Source organism: Narcine bancroftii, chromosome 3, assembly GCF_036971445.1.
Source record: "Narcine bancroftii isolate sNarBan1 chromosome 3, sNarBan1.hap1, whole genome shotgun sequence".
NCBI lineage: Eukaryota > Metazoa > Chordata > Chondrichthyes > Torpediniformes > Narcinidae > Narcine > Narcine bancroftii.
Window position 1 is genome coordinate 96,184,041 of NC_091471.1, and position 22,497 is coordinate 96,206,537.

The following is a 22,497-nucleotide window of genomic DNA, read 5'->3' on the forward strand; positions in this document are numbered from 1 at the left end:
TAGGCAATACTATGTTGAGCAGGAGACCAAACCCTGTTGCAATGAGTTTTGCCTGCACTTCGAGGTCTCAGACAGGCAGCTTTATTAAAAAATGTTTTATTTTATTTCACAAAAAGCAGGCTTCTTCTCTTGGGTAGGGGTCGTTGGTTATTCCCAGATCAAGTAGTTTTCCCTGTGGGAGTAACTGGTTGCAACATGGATGCGGGGGGGGGGGGGCTCCCTCCAGTCACAGCTACTGAGGTACAAATCACTCAAGGTCTGAAGAGGCAAGTTTGAAAAGCCTGTGTTGATGATGGCAGACCTTGCTGATTTATGACCCCTTCAGAAACTGGAATTCGGGAAGTGTAAATATTTTACAAAACTGGCTACATTTCCATGCAGTTTTTGATGTATACAAACAGTTTCCCTTCGTCGTTACGGCTGGTTTCTCAGCTTGTGAGGCAGTAAACAACAGTTTAGGCTGCATAGTTTTGTCTTTCCAAACCTGCTGTATGTTCAGTCGACCGTGTAAGGAAGTGTTGTCCTTTTGCTTGATTGATGTTTTTGTTGATGACCTGTTGAAGTTGTTCGTAACATCTACGGTTGACCAGTTTGTGGCAAGCAAGCTGTGTTTTGCATAAATGTTGCAGTTGTTGCTTAGGCTGGCAAAGAGAAAGTTTGTTGTCCACAAGTGAGCTGTTTGTGAAAGTTTGCAATCGTTGCTCAGGCTTGCAGAGCTCATTGCTGCGTCTAATTACAGTTAGACCCTTGTCAGGGTTACCAATGTGGCAGATGTAAGTTTTGGACATATGCCATCATGTTAAAATAGGATGAATAACGAGACCACGCCTCAAGTTTCATCCATAGAGGAGCAAAAACATTTATTGACGTGCTGTTAGGCTTGATATAGACAAACAACAGGTGACCAGGCGTCATGATATCTGGAGTACATACTGCCTCATGACATTCATGCTGAGTAGGCCAGGGTTTCTCCATAGACCTAAAGGTGATGCTAAGTCACTATACCTCATGGGTGTAGTGGTTAGTTGCCAGTAGATAGGAGCCTGTTGTGTCTAACTATCATGAATTTGGAGCTGTTAGTGCTGGTTCTGCCCACTCCCCCCCAGCATTAATTTTACCTGTATCATTACAAAAGTCCAGATCTAAAAATAGCTTGCTTTCTTTTATGTTTTATAATGTGCTGATTTTACTTTATTTATTTTTTATCTTCTTTTTTATCTTAAATATTAATGTTTATTTTATGCATATGTTTCGTGTTTCAAAATTACATTACTCATTATGACGCCCACTGTTAAGATTTTTCATTTTTATTGTCGTCTCCCCCAATATTCACATTTTCAAAATAACTAGCTCAGAAGCTGAGGCTATCTCCTCAAGTCCCATACGCTTGTCACCTCTGTTTGTCAACCTCAGAATGCTCACAGTGCATTCTCATATTTCCTTCAAGTTCTCCATTGTTGACATTAAATCCTTCATTGATTATGTTTTAATTCAACTACCTTTTAGCCACAGACACTTGCAGTTATTCAGATATCATTCATCTTCTGTTGTGCAACAGCTATCATTCTTATTAGAATAGAACAGTAAATTTAAATACGGCAAAGTTTCCTATTTCTTCATGGGCACAATTGTCAAATGAAACTTGACATCCAGATGAATACGAAAGACATTTGGACAAGTGACAAAAGTCTTGGGTTGAAGCCTGTCTTGGGTTCAAGACACCCCTTCCCCGACGCCTCTCCTTCCGCTCTCGGTGAACGATTACACAATGGAAGGTGAATTTTCACCTGCTGGTTCTGGTGCTGTTGGTACTTATGGGGTTGAGGAACATCAATTGAAAAAAAAAAGGTCAACATTTTGGATTAGATCCCTTCATCTCATGAGTCCTTGTGAACAGTGTAGTTCAGCCTCAAGAAGTGACTGGGGAGAGGAACTCGATCTGTGACTATAAACTGGCGTTCATGGATGAAGACAAATGTCACTGCATGAAATTTCTGATCACCAAGGACTAAATGTTGGCCAAATAGTGGATAAGGTCAGAAAGAAATAATGTAGATAATCCAACCAGGAAGTGGGTCATACTGGACCTTGTATTAGTAATTGAGCCTGGCTGGTGATCAGTGTTTCAGTGGGGATTATTTTGGGAATAGTGATCATTCCTACTTAACTTTCAAGATAGTTATGGACAAGGATAACCTTGAACTGTGCAGAAAAGGACAAAATTGGGGGGAGGACAAATTATGACGTGATTAGACATGAGGTAAGTTGATTTAATTAGCAAGCCCTTAGCTGGCATTTGGCAGTAGTTCAGAGGCCTTCTAATTAGAGTCCAGGACTGCCACGTTCCAGTCTGAATGATAGATAGAGACGGCAAGATAAGAGAACCTTGGGTGACAAAAGAGATAATTAACTTGAGAAAAATAAAATGAAGGCAAATATAAGATACAGGAAGCTATGTAAGAATATAAGAGATAGGAGCAGCAATAGGCCATTTAGCCCATTGAGCCTGCTCTGAACGGCTCAAATTCGTTTGCAGCGAATTCCATAGATTCACCACCCTCTGGGAAAAGCAATTCCTCCATATCTCTGTCCTAAATCTACTATCCTGAATCTTGAGGCTTGAGACCAGTGGAAACAACTTACTGAATATTTTGGCATATAAGCTGAGTCATGAAACCAAAAATAATCTCTCAAGAAATGGGGGTTGACTTATACTTTTGAGACCTTAAATTAAGCACAAAATCCAATCCACACTGATTTGGCGTATAAGTCGACAGTGACAGATTTTCATTGAGATTTTTATTGAAAACAACAACACAATTAGAACCTTCCAAAATTGCTATCATTGTCTGAAAACAACACATTTAGAACCCTTCAAAATCACTCTTGCTATCATCGCCTGAAGTAAAGATGGCAGCAAGCACATCCATACTCTCACTGTTTAAACAGTCATCATATGGGTCCCAGTCTGTATCTGATGAGCCAGTTTCAGCTTCGTTGACAGTGTCGCACAATAAATCATCTTCTGTGCCACCAATTGCACAAGAGATACTGCACTTTTTAAATGATTTTATCAGTCTCTACTTTCACTTTGTCCCACGCCTTGAACATGAAGTTACACAGCATATCAAGTAATGCAGCACACATTTTGTAAACAACTTTTCAGCATTCGACATCCATGTATTCCATTCCATTCCTTGCGCACATGATTTTTGAATAGCTTGTTCAAGCAGACATTGAGAGATTGCAATATAAGCGTCAAACTACCCGGGATAAACACCATACAAGTATTATGTAGTACTAATCTACTTTTAGTGTTATCAATTAAGTGGTTATGAAACATATCCAGACCAGCAAACTCCATTCTTTGCGTATCCATAATGCCTATCCATAGATTTACACCATTTTCATCCATCCACCCTTTATTCATGAAAATGTACAAAAGTACTTGCAGGGAATTTCATTTTCGATTTAATTTGGCATTTGAAGATTACTATGGGTCTTAACTATATCCCATCGGCCATGCACAATAACACCATGGTAAACCTGATCATTTTGTGGCCTGTATTTCTAGTTTGCACAGTTTTAACAACTTTCCATTCCACTGTTTTATTGTCTATCATGTCAAAATTCATGGGGGTTTCATCCATATTTCTGATATTTGCCAATGCAAACTGGTGTTTCTCCAAATTCCGTATAATAAACTGGTGAAAACTTACAACTTTATGATCAAGATCTTTTGGTAATTTCTGTGAAATTTTTGTTTATTGGGGTAATAACAGATTTTTCCTGTTCATGAAACGATTGCACCAGCCTACTGTAGACTCAAAATCATCACTGAGGACTGGGTGCGACTTGGCCCATTGCAATGAAAATGTTCTTATTTTATTTTGGGTGACAATGTAGCAATCTTACCTCTGTTCATGTACCCATTCTTCAACGTGATTTTCCAACTGGCCAACGAGTGATACCTTTTCTCAAAGAACATTACCTTTTTGATATTTTTCTTAAAGTCTCTTCTTTCTTCTTCCAATCTCTTACCAACTTTTCATGCACATCAAATTTTCTTTCAGCTCACAGTTGTTGGTTTTCTTTACCATTTCTATAATTCTCAACTTAAAGCCTCACTTCATATTTTCATTTCATGTTGCATTGTGTTGATGGACCCTGCATGATAGTAATCACCTCCAGCCAACATCCAGCAGATCAATCTGCGTGATCTATGGGGGTTGATGTATACACCAGTCAACAGCCCATCTCAGGCATCATGAGCTTTGGGGGTCGACTTATACATTGGTCAATGGATCTCCTCAGGCAGCCAGATAATTGGGGTCAACTTATTCACCAGATATACCATAAAACCCTTAAAATGAGGCTGAAAATGGGGGTGGGGGGTGGGGTCATCTTATACACTGGTCAACTTATACGCCAAAATATAAAGTACGTAGCTCCATGTTATCTATGCTTTTCAAACTTTTGTACGTTTCTTTGTTCCCCTCTCATTCTTCTGAATTCGAGCAACAACAGTCCCAGATGACTCAATCTCTTCTCAAAGGCTCATCTCTGGAATCAACCTGGTGAGTCACCTTTGCACTGCCTCCAAAGCCAGTATATCCTTCCTCAATCAGATGAGGCTGTGGAGAAACATGACGTAGTGAGGGGTGAGATGTTCTTAGTAAGCAGGATTGAAGAAATGTTAAGGGTAGGTTACATTTATATTAAGAAAAATTGGATGACTAAGGGGAAGAGAAGACCACTCAAGGAGAAAGGAGGAAATTTATGCTTGGAATCAGAGGAAGTGAGTGAAGTATAAAATTAGTACTTTACATCAGTATTTACTGAAGAGAAAGTCATGGATAGTTACAGGGAGCATGTTTTGAAGAAACCTTACGTGATAGAACAATTTGAGATCAAGAAAAAGGTTGGATTTTTCGAGAAGCATAAAGGTAGATGTCCCTTGGAATTGATGGGATGTATCCAGATTATTGAAAGAGACAAGTAAAGAGATTGCCAGCTCCTTGACAAAGATGTCAACAGGCAGTTAATCTTGTATTTTTGTTCAAGGAGAAAATGGACAATCCAGGAATTTATAGGCCAATAAGCCTTAGAATCTTCAGAAGATATTTCCTGCAGCCAGTTCATTGAGGCAACTGTGAAGAAGGCACATCAACACCTCTACTTCCTAAGGAGTCTAAAGAAATTTGCTATGTATTTGAATATTCCATCGATCTTCCACTGATACACTGTGGAAAGTATACTGACTGGCTGGCTGCATCAGAGCCTGGTTTAGGAATTCGACTGCCCAGGAACAGAGTGTACCAAATATAATCAAGCATATCACAGACTATGATCTCTAATCAATTGCAGGCATTTATGTGAGGCACTCCCTCGATAAAGCAGCCAACAACATAAACGACCTCCACCATCCTGGACACACTAATTCCCACTAATTTGGCCCTTCAGGCCGAAGGTACAGAAGCCACAAAACAAGCACTTCGAGGTTCAAGATCAATTTCTTTCTCACAGCTATCAGCCTCTTGAAACCCCCATTTGTACACTAATCATTGACTGACTGCATATTGAAAGCCACTATTTCTACACTAAGATTACCATGAATATTTATGTCTATACTATGTGTTGATTGTCTCTTTTAATTGAATTCAATTAGCTCACTAATATAGTTTTATTTCTTTACAAGTAGCTTTGTGGTTGCAGCAAGTAAAGTTTTTGAGGCATATGTACATTATGCATCATCATCAAAATCAGTGATAGGGAAACTATTGGAAAGGATACTGAGGGATAGGACATAAAAGTCACAGTCAGGTTAGCGACAGCCCATGCTTTATGCAGGGCACATCATGTCTTACCAATTTAAGTTTTAAGAGGAAGTGACAAAGATGTTTTTTTTTATAATTTTTTATTTTCACACCATAAAACACATTAGCCATGATACACACTTTTTCCTTTTCACACATATACAGTGAAATTTTCTCCCCCCCTCTCCCTCCTCCCAACACCCCCCCCCCCCCCCATCCATTTAAGGTATACAATCTAGGATACATTAAACCAGTCAGACAATGTTGTCACTCAACAAAAATACACCAGAAATTCTACTGAGTCCATTCTTTTCTTTCCTTCTCCTTCCATCAACTTAGGTAATGATTGTCCTCGGTAGGTTTTCGCTATTGTATTTAATGTAAGGCTCCCATATTTGTTCGAATATTTCAATATTATTTCTTAAACTATATGTTATTTTTTCTAATGGAATACATTTATTCATTTCTATATACCATTGTTGTATTTTCAGATTATCTTCCAATTTCCAGGTTGACATAATACATTTTTTTGCTACGGCTAGAGCTATCTTAACAAATCTTTTTTGTGCATCCTCCAAATCAATTCCAAATTCTTTGTTTTTTATGTTACTTAGGAGAAAGATCTCTGGATTCTTTGGTATATTGTTTTCTGTTATTTTATTTAATATCTGATTGAGATCTTCCCAAAATTTTTCTACATTCTCACATGTCCAGATTGCATGAATTGTTGTTCCCATTTCTTTTTTACATCGAAAACATCTATCAGATACTGTTGGGTCCCATTTATTTAACTTTTGAGGTGTAATGTATAGTCTGTGTATCCAGTTATATTGTATCATACGTAGCCTCGTATTTATTGTATTTCTCATCGTTCCAGAACATAATTTCTCCCATGTTTCCTTTTTTATCTTTATATTTAAATCTTGTTCCCATTTTTGTTTAGTTTTACCATTTGTTTCCTCATTCTCATTTTCTTGCAGTTTAATATACATATTTGTTATAAATCTTTTGATTAACATTGTATCTGTAATCATATATTCAAGGTTACTTGCCTCTGGCAAACTCAAACTGCCTCCTAATTTATCCTTCAAATAGGATCTCAATTGGTAATATGCCAGCGCTGTATCTCCAGTTATATTGTACTTATCTCTCATTTGTTCAAAGGATAAGAATCTATTTCCTGAAAAACAATTTTCTATTCTTTTAATCCCTTTTTTTTCCCCATTCTCTAAAGGAAAGGTTATCTATTGTAAAAGGGAGTAACTTGTTTTGCGTCAATATTAGTTTTGGTAATTGATAATTTGTTTTATTTCTTTCTACATGAATCTTCTTCCAAATATTGAGGAGATGATGTAATACTGGAGAACTTCTATGTTGTATCAATTTTTCATCCCATTTATATAATATGTGTTCAGGTATCTTTTCCCCTATTTTATCTAATTCTAATCTCGTCCAGTCTGGTTTTTCCCTTGTTTGATAAAAATCTGATAGGTATCTTAATTGTGCGGCTCTATAATAATTTTTAAAGTTTGGCAGTTGTAAGCCTCCTTGTTTATACCATTCTGTTAATTTATCTAGTGCTATCCTCGGTTTCCCCCCTCTCCATAAAAATTTTCTTATTATTTTCTTTAACTCCTTGAAGAATTTTTCTGTCAGTTGTATTGGCAATGCCTGAAATAAGTATAATATCCTTGGAAAAATGTTCATTTTAATACAGTTTATCCTTCCTATTAGTGTTAGTGGTAAATCTTTCCAATGCTCTAAATCATCCTGTAATTTTTTCATTAGTGGATAATAATTGAGTTTATATAGTTGGCCGAGATTTTTGTTTATTTGTACACCTAGGTATCTTATTGCCTGCATTTGCCATCTAAATGGAGATTCCTTCTTAAATTTTGAGAAATCCGCATTATTCATAGGCATTGCATCACTTTTATTTACGTTTATCTTGTAACCCGACACTTCTCCATATTCCTTCAATTTCTTATATAATTCTTTTATTGATAATTCTGGTTCTGTTAAGTACACTATAACATCATCCGCAAATAGACTGATTTTATATTCCTTGTCTTTTATTTTTATTCCTTTTATATTATTATCTATTCTTATCAATTCTGCTAGTGGTTCTATAGCTAACACAAACAATAAAGGTGATAGTGGGCATCCCTGTCGCGTTGACCTGCTTAAGTTAAATTGCTTTGATACATGTCCATTTACTGTCACTTTCGCTAACAGTCCCTTATATAATGCTTTAATCCAATTAATATACTTCTCCGGTAAACTGAATTTTTGCAATACTTTGAACAAATAATTCCATTCTACTCTGTCAAAGGCCTTCTCTGCGTCTAAAGCAACTGCTACTGTAGGTGCTTTATTTCCTTCTACTGCATGAATTAAATTAATAAATTTACAAATATTGTCTGTTGTGCGTCTTTTTTTGATAAATCCAGTTTGGTCTAAATTTACCATTTTCGGTACATGCTCTGCTAATCTGTTTGCTAATAGTTTAGCTATTATCTTATAATCTGTGTTTAGTAAAGATATTGGTCTATATGACGCTGGTGAGAGTGGATCTTTCCCTTGCTTTAGTATTACTGTAATTATTGCTGTTTTACATGAATCTGGTAAGCTTTGTGTTTCATCAATCTGGTTGATTACATCCAGGAGGGGCGGAATTAATAAGTCTTTAAATGTTTTGTAGAATTCTATTGGGAATCCATCCTCTCCTGGTGTCTTATTATTTGGTAATTTTTTTATTATCTCTTGTATTTCTACTATTCCAAATGGTTCTGTTAATTTATTTTGTTCCTCTATTTGTAGTTTTGGTAGTTCAATTTTAGTCAGAAATTCATCTATTTTCCCTTCTTTCCCTTCGTTTTCAGTTGGGTATAATTGTTCATAGAATTCTCTAAAGTTTTCCTTAATTTCTTTTGGATTATATGTAATTTGTTTGTCTTTTTTCCTTGATGCCAATACCATTTTCTTAGCTTGTTCTGTCTTAAGCAGCCATGCTAGGATTTTGTGCGTTTTTTCACCCAGTTCATAATATTTCTGTTTTGTCTTCATTATATTCTTCTCCACCTTATATGTTTGTAGTGTTTCATATTTTATTTTTTTATCCGCCAATTCTCTTCTTTTAGTTGTATCTTCCTTCATTGCTAATTTTTTTTCTATATTTACTATTTCCCTTTCCAACTGCTCTGTTTCCTGATTATAGTCCTTCTTCATCTTGGTTACATAACTTATTATTTGCCCTCTAATGAATGCTTTCATTGCATCCCATAGTATAAACTTATCTTCCACTGATTCCGTATTTATTTCAAAATACATTTTTATTTGTTTTTCAATAAATTCTCTAAAATCCTGCCTTTTAAGTAACATGGGGTTTAATCTCCATCTATACATTCTTGGAGGGATGTCCTCTAGCTTTACTGTCAATATTAAGGGTGAATGGTCCGATAGTATTCTAGCTTTATATTCTGTTTTTCTTACTCTATCTTGCATACTAGCTGATAACAAAAATAGATCTATTCTTGAGTATGTTTTATGTCTAGCCGAGTAATATGAATATTCCTTTTCTTTTGGGTGTTGTTTCCTCCATATATCCAAAAGTTGCATTTCTTCCATTGATTTAATTATAAATTTGGTTACTTTGTTCTTTCTGTTAATTTTTTTCCCAGTTTTATCCATATTTGAATCCAAATTCAGGTTGAAATCCCCTCCTATTAATATGTTCCCTTGCGTATTAGCTACCTTCAAAAAGATATCTTGCATAAACTTTTGATCTTCTTCGTTAGGTGAATATACATTGAGTAGATTCCAAAACTCCGAATATATCTGACATTTTATCATTACATATCTCCCTGCTGGATCTATTATTTCCTCTTCTATTTTAAATGGCACATTTTTACTAATTAATTTAGCCACTCCTCTTGCCTTTGAATTATACGATGCTGCTGTTACATGTCCTACCCAATCTCTCTTTAATTTCTTGTGCTCCAATTCAGTTAAGTGTGTTTCTTGCACAAATGCTATATCAATTTTTTTCTTTTTTCAGTAAATTTAGCAGTTTCTTCCTTTTAATTTGGTTATGTATTCCATTAATATTTAAAGTCATTTAGTTCAACGTAGCCATTTTATACTTTGTTTATCTTCCCTTTCCGTTTTTCCATCATTACCTTTCCTCCTTTTCCATTTCTGTTTTCTTATTTTAAACCCTTTATAAGATAACATTCCTAAAACATCAAACATTTTCCTTATTCTCCTATTTAAAACTTCTTTACCCCCTATCTCCCCTTCCCCTCCTGAGTTGTCCTTTATCCCTTGTCGGACAACCACATCTCCCCTCTCCATTTGGGTTTGCGAATTCACTCGCAAGCGTCAGCTGATTTTGCAGTGACCGCAACTCCTCCCCACCCAGCCCCCCCAGAAAAAATTTCACTTTTCATATGTAACAAAGGTCACTCTTTTAGTTCCCTCCTTATTCCCTCTATTCCATTTCCTTCCCTTATTAATTCTTGTCTATACTATCTATATTTTCCTCTAAATACGGATACATTCACGTATGCACATTATACATATACACTCTTATACCTCTTTACCCACATACATTTAAATCGTGGTCATTTTTACTCTCATTACACATCTTCATCCCTCAGTCTATTTTGTAATTGTTCTGCAAATTTTCATGCTTCTTCTGGATCCCAGAATAGTCTGTTTTGTTGACCTGGAATAAATATTTTCAATACCGCTGGATGCTTTAGTATAAATTTATACCCTTTCTTCCATAAAATCGCCTTTGCTGTATTGAACTCCTTTCTCTTCTTTAGGAGTTCAAAACTTATATCTGGATAAATGAAGATTTTTTGCCCTTTGTACTCCAGTGGCTTGTTGCCCTCTCTTACTTTTTCCATTGTCTTCTCCAGTACCTTTTCTCTTGTAGTGTATCTTACGAATTTTACTAAAATAGATCTTGGTTTTTGTTGTGGTTGTGGTTTAAAGGCCAATGCTCTATGTGCCCTTTCTATTTCCATTTCTTGTTGTAGTTCTGGACATCCTAGGATCCTAGGGATCCAATCTTTTATAAACTCTCTCATATTCTTGCCTTCTTCATCTTCCTTAAGGCCCACTATCTTTATGTTATTTCTTCTGTTATAATTTTCCATTATATCTATTTTCTGAGCTAACAGTTCTTGTGTCTCTTTAACTTTTTTATTAGATTCCTCTAATTTCTTTTTTAAGTCCTCAACCTCCATTTCTACTGCTGCTTCCCGCTCTTCCATCTTGTCCATTTTCTTTCCCATTTCTGTTAAGGTCATATCTATTTTATTCATTTTCTCTTCTGTGTTGTTTATTCTTCTTCTTAAATCATTAAATTCCTGTGTTTGCCATTCTTTAAATGACTCCATGTATTCTTTAATAAGAGAAAGTATATCCTTTATCTTGCCTTTCCCTTCTTCTTCTATTTCACTGTACTCTTCCTCTTCTTCTTCCTCTGGGTTAGCTATTTGTTGTTTCTTTGTTGCCCTTTTCTTCGCTTCTTTCTTGTTTTCATTGTCTTCTGTGTTCTCCTCTTGCTGCAGGTGTTCTGCAGCTGTCGTTGCCGGCTGTGGAGATCGACTCCCCAGCTGGTCACCCCTCCCGTCGGTGTGTTTTTTTTCATGTGCACCGCGCACTTTTACTCGGCTCAGCGAGCCATTTTTGTAGTCCAATTTCTACCGACCTGAGGGAGCGGGTTTCTCTCTCCACCGCGGGCCTCTTCGAACAGGTAAGGCCTTCTCCTTCTTCCTCCGTTGTCTTCTCTTCCTCTCTTCTTACCGTTGATTTCGATTTTTCTTTTTTTGTCGCCATCTTCTTTCCACCTTTATACTCACTTTTCTTTAACTTTTATTTCTGTGCCTTTGTGTTTTCCTTTGTTTTTTCCGACTTTTCTGGAGAGGGCTGGAGTTCACCGTCCGGCCACTACTCCATCACGTGACTCCCCTCACAAAGATGGTTAATGAAGGTAGGGCAGTGGGTATTTTCCACATCGACTTTATTAAAGCATTTGACAAGGTCCCTCATGGTAGCCAAATGCAAATGTGTGGAATCCATGTTGAGTTAATAATTTGAATACAGAATTGGCTGGTCCATAGAAGACAGATTGAAAGAGTGTTATTGTAGCTGGAGACTGTTGACTAGGGTATTCTGCAAGGCACCTGTTGTTTATGACTTGGATAGACATGGATGTGTTACTAATTTTGCATATAAAGATTGGTTGAGTTGTGGAAAGAACAGAAGGCTATTAAAGAATACAATATAACAGATCAGTTACAGATATTGGCATAGAAGTGGCAGATGGGAGTTTAGTCCAGGAAAGTCTGTGTTGCACTTTTGGGAGGTGAAATGTAAGGGTATATAGTTAATGACAGGGATCTGTCTGAGGTTCGAGATCCAGATCTCAATGAAAGAAGCCAAACAAGTACATGCAGTGGTAAAGAAGACACATTATTTGTTTTCTTTCATTGGCTAGTCATTGAGTACAAAAATAAGGAAGTCGTGTTGCATCTAGATAAAACTTTGGTTAGGCTGTGGTTGGAATACTGTGTAGAATTCTGATTGACTCAGTACAGGAAGGAGGTGGAGGCTTTGTAATGGGTACAGAAAATGTTTGCCAGGATGTTACTTGCTTTAGATGGCAGGAGTCAAGGGGAAAGAATAGACAAACTGAAGAGAGGCTGAAGGGAGACCTGATGAAGGTGTATAAAACCATGAGAAATGAAAAACATTGATGAGGTGGACTGTTAGAATCATTGTGTATATGGACGTTGTGATTGTAGTAAAAAACATACCAAAATCTTGGAGGAATTCAGCCAGTCTTTCAGCATCCATAAAAGACAAAGATACATTGCTGACATTTTGGGCCTGAGCTCTTCTTCAAGGGATATGCAGAATGAGCCAGAAGAAGGAGATCTCAGAAAATGTTAGAATTCAGACACTGCCAGCTGGGGAGGAATCAAGACCAACAAAAGATTTTAATTGGATGTGATAAGGGGAGAGGTGAGAATTCATCATGTCTACCCAAAAGACCAGGAAGGGAGAGACACAGTTGGGGGAAGGTGACGGGGAATTAAATGAAGGTGGGGATGGGGTGAGGGGGATTATGCATTTTAACAAAAGCCAGAGAAGTCGATATTAATGCCATCTGGTTGGAGGTCCCAGTCGAACCCCAGTATAAAAGCATCACTCAAAAGAGGTCAAGCTTTTAAGAAGCAGGAGGGAGCAGTTTAAAGGAATGTAGGGTAAATATTTTACACAGAGAGTAGTCAATACTTGGAATGGGCTGCCAGGAGTACTGGTGTGAGAGCTTGCAATAGTATCATTTAAGAGGGTTCTTGATAGACATGTGAAGACGAAGGGGATGAAAGGAAATTCATGAAATACAAGCATCAGAGTTTTAGTTGAGATTGGACTTCATGTTTGACACAGTTATAAGGGCCAAAGAGCCTGTTTCTGTAGAGTTCTATGTTCTACAGTCTCTTCCATAATGTTTGAAACAAAGATACTTATTTCCTTTATTTGCCCCTGTGTTTCAGTTTTCAATTTGTAATTAAACAATTCACTTGTGATTAAAGTGCACATTCTATATTTTATTCAAGTTTATCTGTGTACATTTTAGTTTGACCATGTAGAAATTACAGCACTTTTTATACACAGTTCTCTCAGTTCAGGGCACTATAATGCCTGGAATATTTGGCTACTCAGGTTTTTGTGGGTGCAGTACAGGTATGTTTCATTGTTTCAGTGGTACAGGTACAAGAGAGCTTGGCTTTGGTGTCTGTAGTTGACATTTTACGACATGAGGACCAGAGTTGTGCCATGAATGCCAACTAAGCCATTATGAGGCTGAAAAACAAGAATCAAAGAGTAAGAATCACCCAAATCTTTGGATTACCAAATTCAACTGTTTGGAACGGTTTGATCACGGCAGCATGGTTGGTGTAGCAGTTAGCTCAATGCCTTTACAGCACCAGCAATCAGAAGTGGACCTGGATTTGAATCCTGTGCTGTCTGTAAGGAATCTGTATGTTCTTCCAGTGTCTGCGTGGGTTTTGTTGGGGGGCTCTGGTTTCCTCCAATTCTTCAAAAAAAAGTACAAGAGTGTAGATTAATGGGGTGTGTAGTGCACTACCAGTAATCACAAAGACGAGGCAGAGGCAATGATAGGCTTTAATAAACAGAAGAACCTTGCTGGCCTGGATCCAGGTATAGGAATGGAGGGAAGGGTGAGGTGGCTTGACCTTTATGGCCCAAGACCACGGGGGAGGAGTCATTGGGTATGAGTCATCAGTGGGCGGGCCAGCTCCATATATACAGTAACTAAAAATAACTATATACAATAGAGGAAACATATCACCACAGGGTGTAAATTGGGCGGCACAGACTCATAGGCCAAATTGGTTTAAATTTTAAATAAATAAATAAAAATCACCCTATAGTTGCCATTTTCCAACACAAGGACCAAAGTTGTGCCAATGAAAGTTAAAGAAGTTATTATGAGACTGAAAAACAAGAAAAAAATTGCAAGAGACCATCAAAATTTTAGAATTACCAAAATTCACAGTTTGGAACATCATTAAGAAATAAAGAGCTTACTGCTCAGCTCAGTAATCACAAAGGGACTGGTATTCCAAGGAAGATATCCACAGATGGTAACAGAGGAATTCTTATTATAATGAAGAACAATCCCCAATCTGACACTGGTCTTCATGTTGAAAAATGGCAACTAAGGACTTAAAATGTGATCAAAATCTTAGAACCAGCCTAGCTCTCTTATACCTGCACCAATGATGCAATTAAACAGATTTGAGTACTCACAAACACTTATGAAGTAAAATATCCCAAACATTATAGTGCCCTAAAATGAGGGGACTATGGATAAAAAGTGCTGTAATTTCTATATTAGTCAAACCTTGAATGTACACTTTAATTACATGCGAGTTGATTAATTACAAATTGAAAACTGTGGAGCACAGGAGCAAATTAAAGAAAAAAAAAAGTATTTTTGTCCCAAACATTATGGAGGGTACTTTATGTTCAAAAGATGGTGGAGAGCTAAAGCTAGGTGTTGCATCCATCTGGAATTTTAAGCATTTTTAGATATAACCAAGGGAGGTCTGCAACGAAGAAGTCGGAGTTTGCCAAGAAATGATCAAATATGCACTCTTTCTGGAAGCAGTCTTTAAATGCTCACATTGAGATTTTTTTTAACTTCTTACCCCCATCTTTAGTCATCTTTCTTTTCTTCTCTTACTCAACAGTATAGCAACGAGGAAAGATATTGCATTTATAAATTAGATGTATGTAAAGGTCAAGGAGGGTTTTGCTTAGTTGAATGCAAAAGACAAGCTGAATCAATTATTAATAATCTCAAAGTTACAGAAGATGAATCTGGAACCAGAGGTTCCCCTCATTTTTAACTTCATAGGATAAACTGCTATTTTTATGAATTGCATGTAATTTTCAGCTTTAGTAGCAACATGTTTCAAGATGAAAATTTTAGTTTGTAATATTAACATGCATTCCTTTTGGTAAAAGCAAATGATTTAATGATCTTGAATTTGAAAAATATATTTATTATTCTACGGTTTAATGATGAATAATGACAAAGATTGTAATGTAAATTTCACAATAAATTAAATGAACATAAGTAAAAGCGTGCAATTGGTACAACACATACTGGGCCACAGAATCGAGAGACATGTATACTATATATGTACATAATTTATAAAATCAGTTTTATATAAATAGAAAGTAGGTATTATAATGATGAGACTTATAACATACATTGAGAACATTTCACTCAGGGTAAACCCTTTTTAAATGAGTTCTTTCAAGCAAAATAAATTATGTATTTTACAGTCCTCCACTGAGTAACAAGTTTTTTCTATTTTGAAATTTTTATTGGAACTTAATAATTAATCACCTAACAGATGATTGTGTAAATAGTGATTAAAATGTCAAAGTATTCTTTGCTGACCAGATAATTTCAGTTGGTTATCTTCACTTGTGCTCTAAACTAAACCATTTTCTACCAGAAGATTGACTAAGTCATCCAAATGGCTTTTTCCTGGAGCGTCTGCTAGCCATCAAAAATTGTTCAACTCTTACCCAAGTTGCTTTAATTTTAAACAACTGTACTATCTCATCAGTGGATAACTATATTTAATTGAAAAGAGAGAAATTATTGACCCTCTCATGTTGCAAAATTTATATTCTTTATATATTTCATTCTGCAATATAAAATTGAGCTAGCAAGAAAGGACATTTTCAAACAGCAAATGTTCTCAAAAGAACACAAGATAAAAATAACATTTCTTCAAGCATTCCTTCAGAGAACCTGATGGAATTGGTGTGCAATGGTATAATGAAAATAACATGAAGAGCTTTACTCTCCTGTCAAAGTCACAGAGCACACAACAAATTTCACTTCTTAGTTTATAGTTTTCAAAAAAAATGCTAATTTTCTTCCCATTGAGGAATTCAAATTCAACAATTGCATTAAATGACACAAAATTATTTGAACGTGATTATAACCAGTGCTGTGAGGAATGTAAATACCAATGTGCATTGGGCCAAATGGCCCGTTTCCATGTCATTTCCTTGGAGCTTGATGAAAGGCCCAGGGAAATTGCAGAACAGAAGTAGCAATTATTGCACAGGAATTAGTCTTATAGGCTTTAAGGGCACACAGCACGGAATAGAGAATAAGCTTCTGGAGTCAATCAGAGATTTATATTGTCTGAAGAAGCATTGCACTCTGCAGAACAGAAGAATTGAGCATTAAAAAAAATCCAGGAGGTTTTCTACTATTTATTACAATACAGTAAACCAAAGCACTTTTCATTGGAGAACAATTCAGGCATCAAATAAATAGATCAACTAAAATCTTCAAATCAATTGCAGTAAGAGAGGGAGAAAATTAGACATTGATGTCCATACAATGCAGCACAACTGAGAGTACCCAGTACAATTTTGGTTAGCAGAGAAATTCTGGCTTGGAGAGTGAACAAATCAAATCACCTGAACTGATTGTGAAACAGTCATCAAATACTAAAGATACAAAGTTATGTTTACACTGGAGAAAAGATGCTTCTGGTGAAAACAAAATGTATCTAAAGCCCCTTTCACACTTGCAAGTGGTCCCAGGAATTAATGGCCAATCGCCTAGAGAAGGTCAAGGGTGAAAGCAAAATCTTCTCAATGCCAGTTTCAGATGACGTCATCTCACACTGTGGATAGACTGCCTCAGTGCCTAGTACAATCCCCAGAGTCTGCAGACGCCAGCATTGCAATCAGGTAAGTGTAGAATGGGCAATTGCATTCTGGGATAGAAATTACTCAAGTTTTTGTGTGAGTGCAGGAAGATGAAGGAAGAAAAGAATAAAATGAAGGTACAAACTTTGCTATGGGAAAGTTGCCATAGGAGGGAGAGAGAGAGAGAGAGAGAGAGAGAGAGAGAGAGAGAGAGAGAGAGAGAGAGAGAGAGAAAGAGGGAATAAATAGCAATAGTGAACAGCATGGGAAAGATGGTAGTCCTATAGTGCACAATTTATAAAGACTGTGGGAAAAAAGTGATGGTGGACCTGACTTCTCAGAATGCTGAGCGGCAGAGAAACCCTTCCATGAGTGCTCTGTGCATGAGGCCATGCATTCAGCCCTTTCTCTGCCACATGGAATACTGGGAGGGCAGGTCCGCCATTGCTTTTTCCCATGGTATTTCTATTTTGTGTGCTATAGGACTACCAACTTTCCCATGCTGTTTAAACTGTGTGCGATAGCACTACCAACCTTCCCACACTGTTTAAAAATTATCCATGATTGCTGTTTATTGCTAGCATTTTCCCACGGTCCCTTATAAAGGTTTATACAGGTCGGCACAACAACAACAACATGAGCTGAATATGTACTGTACTGTACATGAGGTTTAATTATGTTATAATTAGGCATGATTAATTTTGTTCAAATACAAGATCATAATACATTGATCAGGATCTATGGCAGGTCCACCATTGCTTGATGCATTATGACATCACTAGTAGAAGGAAGAAGAGTCCTAACCCTAGGCTGAAGTTCAGAAAATAAAAGGAAATGGAACACTGTAGAGGAAGTAAATGGTGGGAGATCTTTGTTCACAAGAGGACTTCTTAGCCCAACAATACATATCTGCATTAAGTCAGACTGTGTGGACAGAAACAATTTTCAGCCCTATTTGGAAATGACCTGGTATCAATTTTTAATCTCCTCATTAATATTGTCAGAAAGTATAATTATTTGCAGAATAAGTGCACGGAGATCAATGATGATGAAGGTGACTGTTAGAGTATTCCATTCGTGATACTGATTATAGCTATTTCAATTATCTTTATTTCTTTGTCTTGGTTTCGCGGATGAAGATTTATGGAGGGGTAAAGTCCACGTTAGCTGCAGGCTCTTTTGTGGCTGACAAGTCCGATACGGGACAGGCAGATACGGTTGCAGCGGTTGCAAGGGAAAATTGGTTGGTTGGGGTTGGGTGTTGGGTTTTTCCTCCTTTGTCTTTTGTCATTGAGGTGGGCTCTGCGGTCTTCTTCAAAGGAGGTTGCTACCCGCTGAACTGTGAGGTGCCAAGATGCACGGTTGGAGGCGATATCAGCCCACTGGCGGTGGTCAATGTGGCAGGCACCAAGAGCTTTCTTTAGGCAGTTCTTGTACCTCTTCTTTGGTGCACCTCTGTCTCAGTGGCCAGTGGAGAGCTCGCCATATAACACGATCTTGGGAAGGCGATGGTCCTCCATTCTGGAGACATGACCTACACAGCGCAATTTGATCTTCAGCAGCGTGGATTCGATACTGTTGTCCTCTGCCATTTCGAGTACTTCGATGTTGGAGATGAAGTCGCTCCAATGAATGTTGAGGATGGAGCGGAGACAACGCTGGTGGAAGCGTTCTAGGAGCCGTAGGTGATGCCGGTAAAGGACCCATGATTCGGAGCCGAACAGGAGTGTGGGTATGACAACGGCTCTGTATACGCTAATCTTTGTGAGGTTTTACAGTTGGTTGTTTTTCCCAGACTCTTTTGTGTAGTCTTCCAAAGGTGCTATTTGCCTTGGCGAGTCTGTTGTCTATCTCGTTGTCGATCCTTGCATCCGATGAAATGGTGCAGCCGAGATAGGTAAACTGGTTGACCATTTTGAGTTTTGTGTGCCCGATGTAGATGTGGGGGGGCTGGTAGTCATGGCGGGGAGCTGGCTGATGGAGGACCTCAGTTTTCAATTATATGCTTTGGACAAAAATCTAATTGAGATATTCAACATGGCATTGTGGCCATAATTAAAATAAATAAATCATATCTGCGCCGAATATGATGCCAAAGTAAGCTAAATCTCTTCTACCTGTTATGATTCATATCCCTCTATTCCCTGCATGTTCGTGTGTCTATTTAGAAACTTATTAATGATACTGTTGTGTCTCCTTCCACCATCAACCCAGCAGTCCAGCATGGACCAGTGATAGGTACCCAAAACTTTTTCTGTGGAAAAATCTTGCTCCACATATCTCCCTTAAACTTTCCCCCATTCACCTTAAACGCATGGCCTCTACTATTTGACATTTTTACTCTGCGGAAAAAAAAGATTTTCACAGTCTACTCTCTCTATGACTTACATCATTTCATAAGCATTGATCAAATTTCCTCTCCACCTCCAGGGTTCCAAAGAAAACAATACCAATTTGTCCATTGTTCATACCCCTTAATCCAGACAGCATTCTAATGAAGTTGCAATAAAGAAAAGTGCTGGATAATATCAAAAGGTCATGCAGCCCTCATAGGAATCAAAAGGCAATCAAAGTTTTGGGCCTGAGCCCTTCATCGGGAATCTTCTGCATCCTTTTCAATGCCTCCACCTCCTTCCTATAATGGGTCAATTCGAATTGCACACAATGCTCCAAATCTGACCGAATCGAAGTTCTATATAGCTGCAAGACACTCCTTACTTATTAACTCATAATCGAGAGGAGGGGGATAGGAACCAGGGCTGTCGGAGTGAATGTGGAGAGGGTCATGTCATGTAAATCCAATAATAAAAATAGATAGGGACACGACAATCGTGGTCTGAAGAGTATTTATTTTATATCAAGTAAGGCAGATGAACTTGGGTTAGTACGTAACATGAGGGAACTGTATTCATTTCAGAAATTTGGAAATTTGGTTCACAGAAGAGCAGGAGAGCCAGCTCAACATTCCAGGCGTTAAATGTTTTACACATGATCAAGAGGAATGTAAAAGAGGTAATGGAATTGTATTGTACAGGGAGAATGTCAGGGCTGCAATAACAGATGATACCTGAACAGCTCATCAAGTAGAAGAACTTCAGAATAAGGAAAGTGAAAATACTACAGGAGTTTTACTATAGACCTCTCAATATCCAGTAGGATTTAGAGGAACAGATGTGCAAGCAAATCATAGAAAGATGTGAAATCAACAAGATAGTTGTAATGGATGATTTTAACTTCCCCAATATTGACTGGGAATCACTTAGTATTGGGGGTTAGATGGGGCAGAATTTGTTCGATGCATCAATTGTTCTTAGAAAAAAATGCAAATAGTTCATTTCAGAAGGGGGCCACCTTTGAGCTTGTATGGGAAAATTAACTTTGTTAGGTAATTAAAGATCCAGTGGGGGATCATTTTAGGAACAGTTTCAAGATAGTTCTGGATATGGACAAGAATTGTCCATGGGCTAAAGTGGTAAACATAGAAAGTATTAGATAGGAACTGGAGAAAATAGTTCAGGAGAGGCTGCTTAAGGGTAAATTCACAAATGACATGTGGGAATTCTTTAAAGGCAAGCTGGTTATAGTTTGGGATCAGCATATTCCTATGAGAAGGAATGATAAGGATGACAAGGTTTGGGAACCTTGAGTTTCAAGAGATTTTAAGCTTAGTCAAAAAGAAAAAGATGGCATATAAAAGATTTTAGGAGCTGAAACTATCCGAAAACCCGAAGGAATATACAGAAAGAAGGAAAGAACTTAAACGAGGAATTAGGAATGATGAAAGGGGTCATGAAATATCCTTGGCATGTAGGATTAAGGCAAATCCATGGATTTTATATATATTAAAAATAAGAGGGTAGCAAGAGAAAGGTAGAAAAAAAGAAAGAAATTTAAACAAACTGACTGCAATACAGAAATAAATATTGAATAATAAATATTGACAAAGAAAGAGTCCTTAAATGAGTCTCTGACTGAGTTTATTGTTAAGGAGACTGATGGTGGAGGGATAGCAACTTTTCCTGAACCTGGTGGTACAAGTCAAGTGGCACCTATACCTCTTTCCTTATGGCAGATGCAAGAATATATATCCTGGTGCGGTATACAAGAATTTCAGGGTATTTTTATATTATTCTTATGTGTATGACAATAAATTCTCAACATTATCATAGTCACTTCCTTAACCTGTCTTGCTGCATTTAATAATCTGTGCAATATCCTAAAGTCCCTCTCCACCTGCACCACTTTAAGAACGGAATTCTTTTAAAAAATTTTACCTCATTCTTCCTATCAAAATTCATCACCTCATTGTCTCTGCATTAAACCTCATATACCATACATTTGTCCATTCTGCAATAGTGCTATGGTGGCACTACAACTCCCAGAAGGTATTAAACTGGCTATGTGATGTCGTCTCAAGTGTCGAGCGTGTGATTCTGGCTTTTAAAAGGTTGCGCAGGTTATGAAGAGTAAATTCATTTGATTTACTCTAAAAATGCCTTGTGTGATTATTTCATCGTGTTCACTGTGATTCCAGTGGCCACAATTGGTGACCTGATGAGTCCAAAAATGTATTTTTGGACAAACATGGACTCTGTAGCCATTGCTGTGAAGCTGCCATTTTTATGGACAGCTGAGCCTGAACTGTGGTTCCAGCAGGCTGAAGCACAATTTCATCTTCGCAAAGACCAAGCCATCGCTAAGAGGGCTGCAATTTCCTACGGGATTCATCACTAACAGCAAATCATATGGTATGCCCGTAGGGAAAGGGTAGCCAAACTACTACATCTCGATGGGTTGGGAGACCACGCCCCTTCAGAATGGATGAAATGTTGTTCCTGGCAGCTGGTGAAAGTCCCAATATGTTATTCAAGCAGCTCTTTTTAGAGCGAATGCCAGATGATATTCGGCTCTTATTATCCAAATGTTCATTTGAAGACCCAAGGGCTGTAGTGGCAGAGGCAGACATTCTTCTTCTTCTTCTTTGGCTTGGCTTCGCGGACGAAGATTTATGGAGGGGGTAAAAGTCCACGTCAGCTGCAGGCTCGATTGTGGCTGACAAGTCCGATGCGGGACAGGCAGACACGGTTGCAGCGGTTGCAGGGGAAAATTGGTTGGTTGGGGTTGGGTGTTGGGTTTTTCCTCCTTTGTCTTTTGTCAGTAAGGTGGGCTCTGCGGTCTTCTTCAAAGGAGGTTGCTGCCCGCCGAACTGTGAGGCGCCAAGATGCACGGTTTGAGACGATATCAGCCCACTGGCGGTGGTCAATGTGGCAGGCACCAAGAGATTTCTTTAGGCAGTCCTTGTACCTCTTCTTTGGTGCACCTCTGTCACGGTGGCCAGTGGAGAGCTCGCCATATAACACGATCCTGAGCATCTCCATTACATATG

At 37.8% G+C, this 22,497-nt stretch overlaps 1 protein-coding gene across 18 annotated transcripts in view; it reads right to left on the reverse strand.

Annotated features, from left to right (window-relative positions):
- tusc3 (tumor suppressor candidate 3) overlaps nt 1-22,497 on the reverse strand; it is a 548,930-nt gene that overhangs the window by 239,463 nt on the left and 286,970 nt on the right. The window contains exon 7 of one of the 18 annotated variants that reach the window (XM_069924592.1): nt 13,424-13,935. The exons of the other annotated variants lie outside the window; for them this stretch is intronic. Within the exon in view, the coding sequence (XP_069780693.1) occupies nt 13,777-13,935 (159 nt within the window). The 3' untranslated portion in view covers nt 13,424-13,776. Of the gene's footprint in view, nt 1-13,423; nt 13,936-22,497 lie in introns of those variants that run through there. 18 annotated transcript variants of the gene reach the window in all.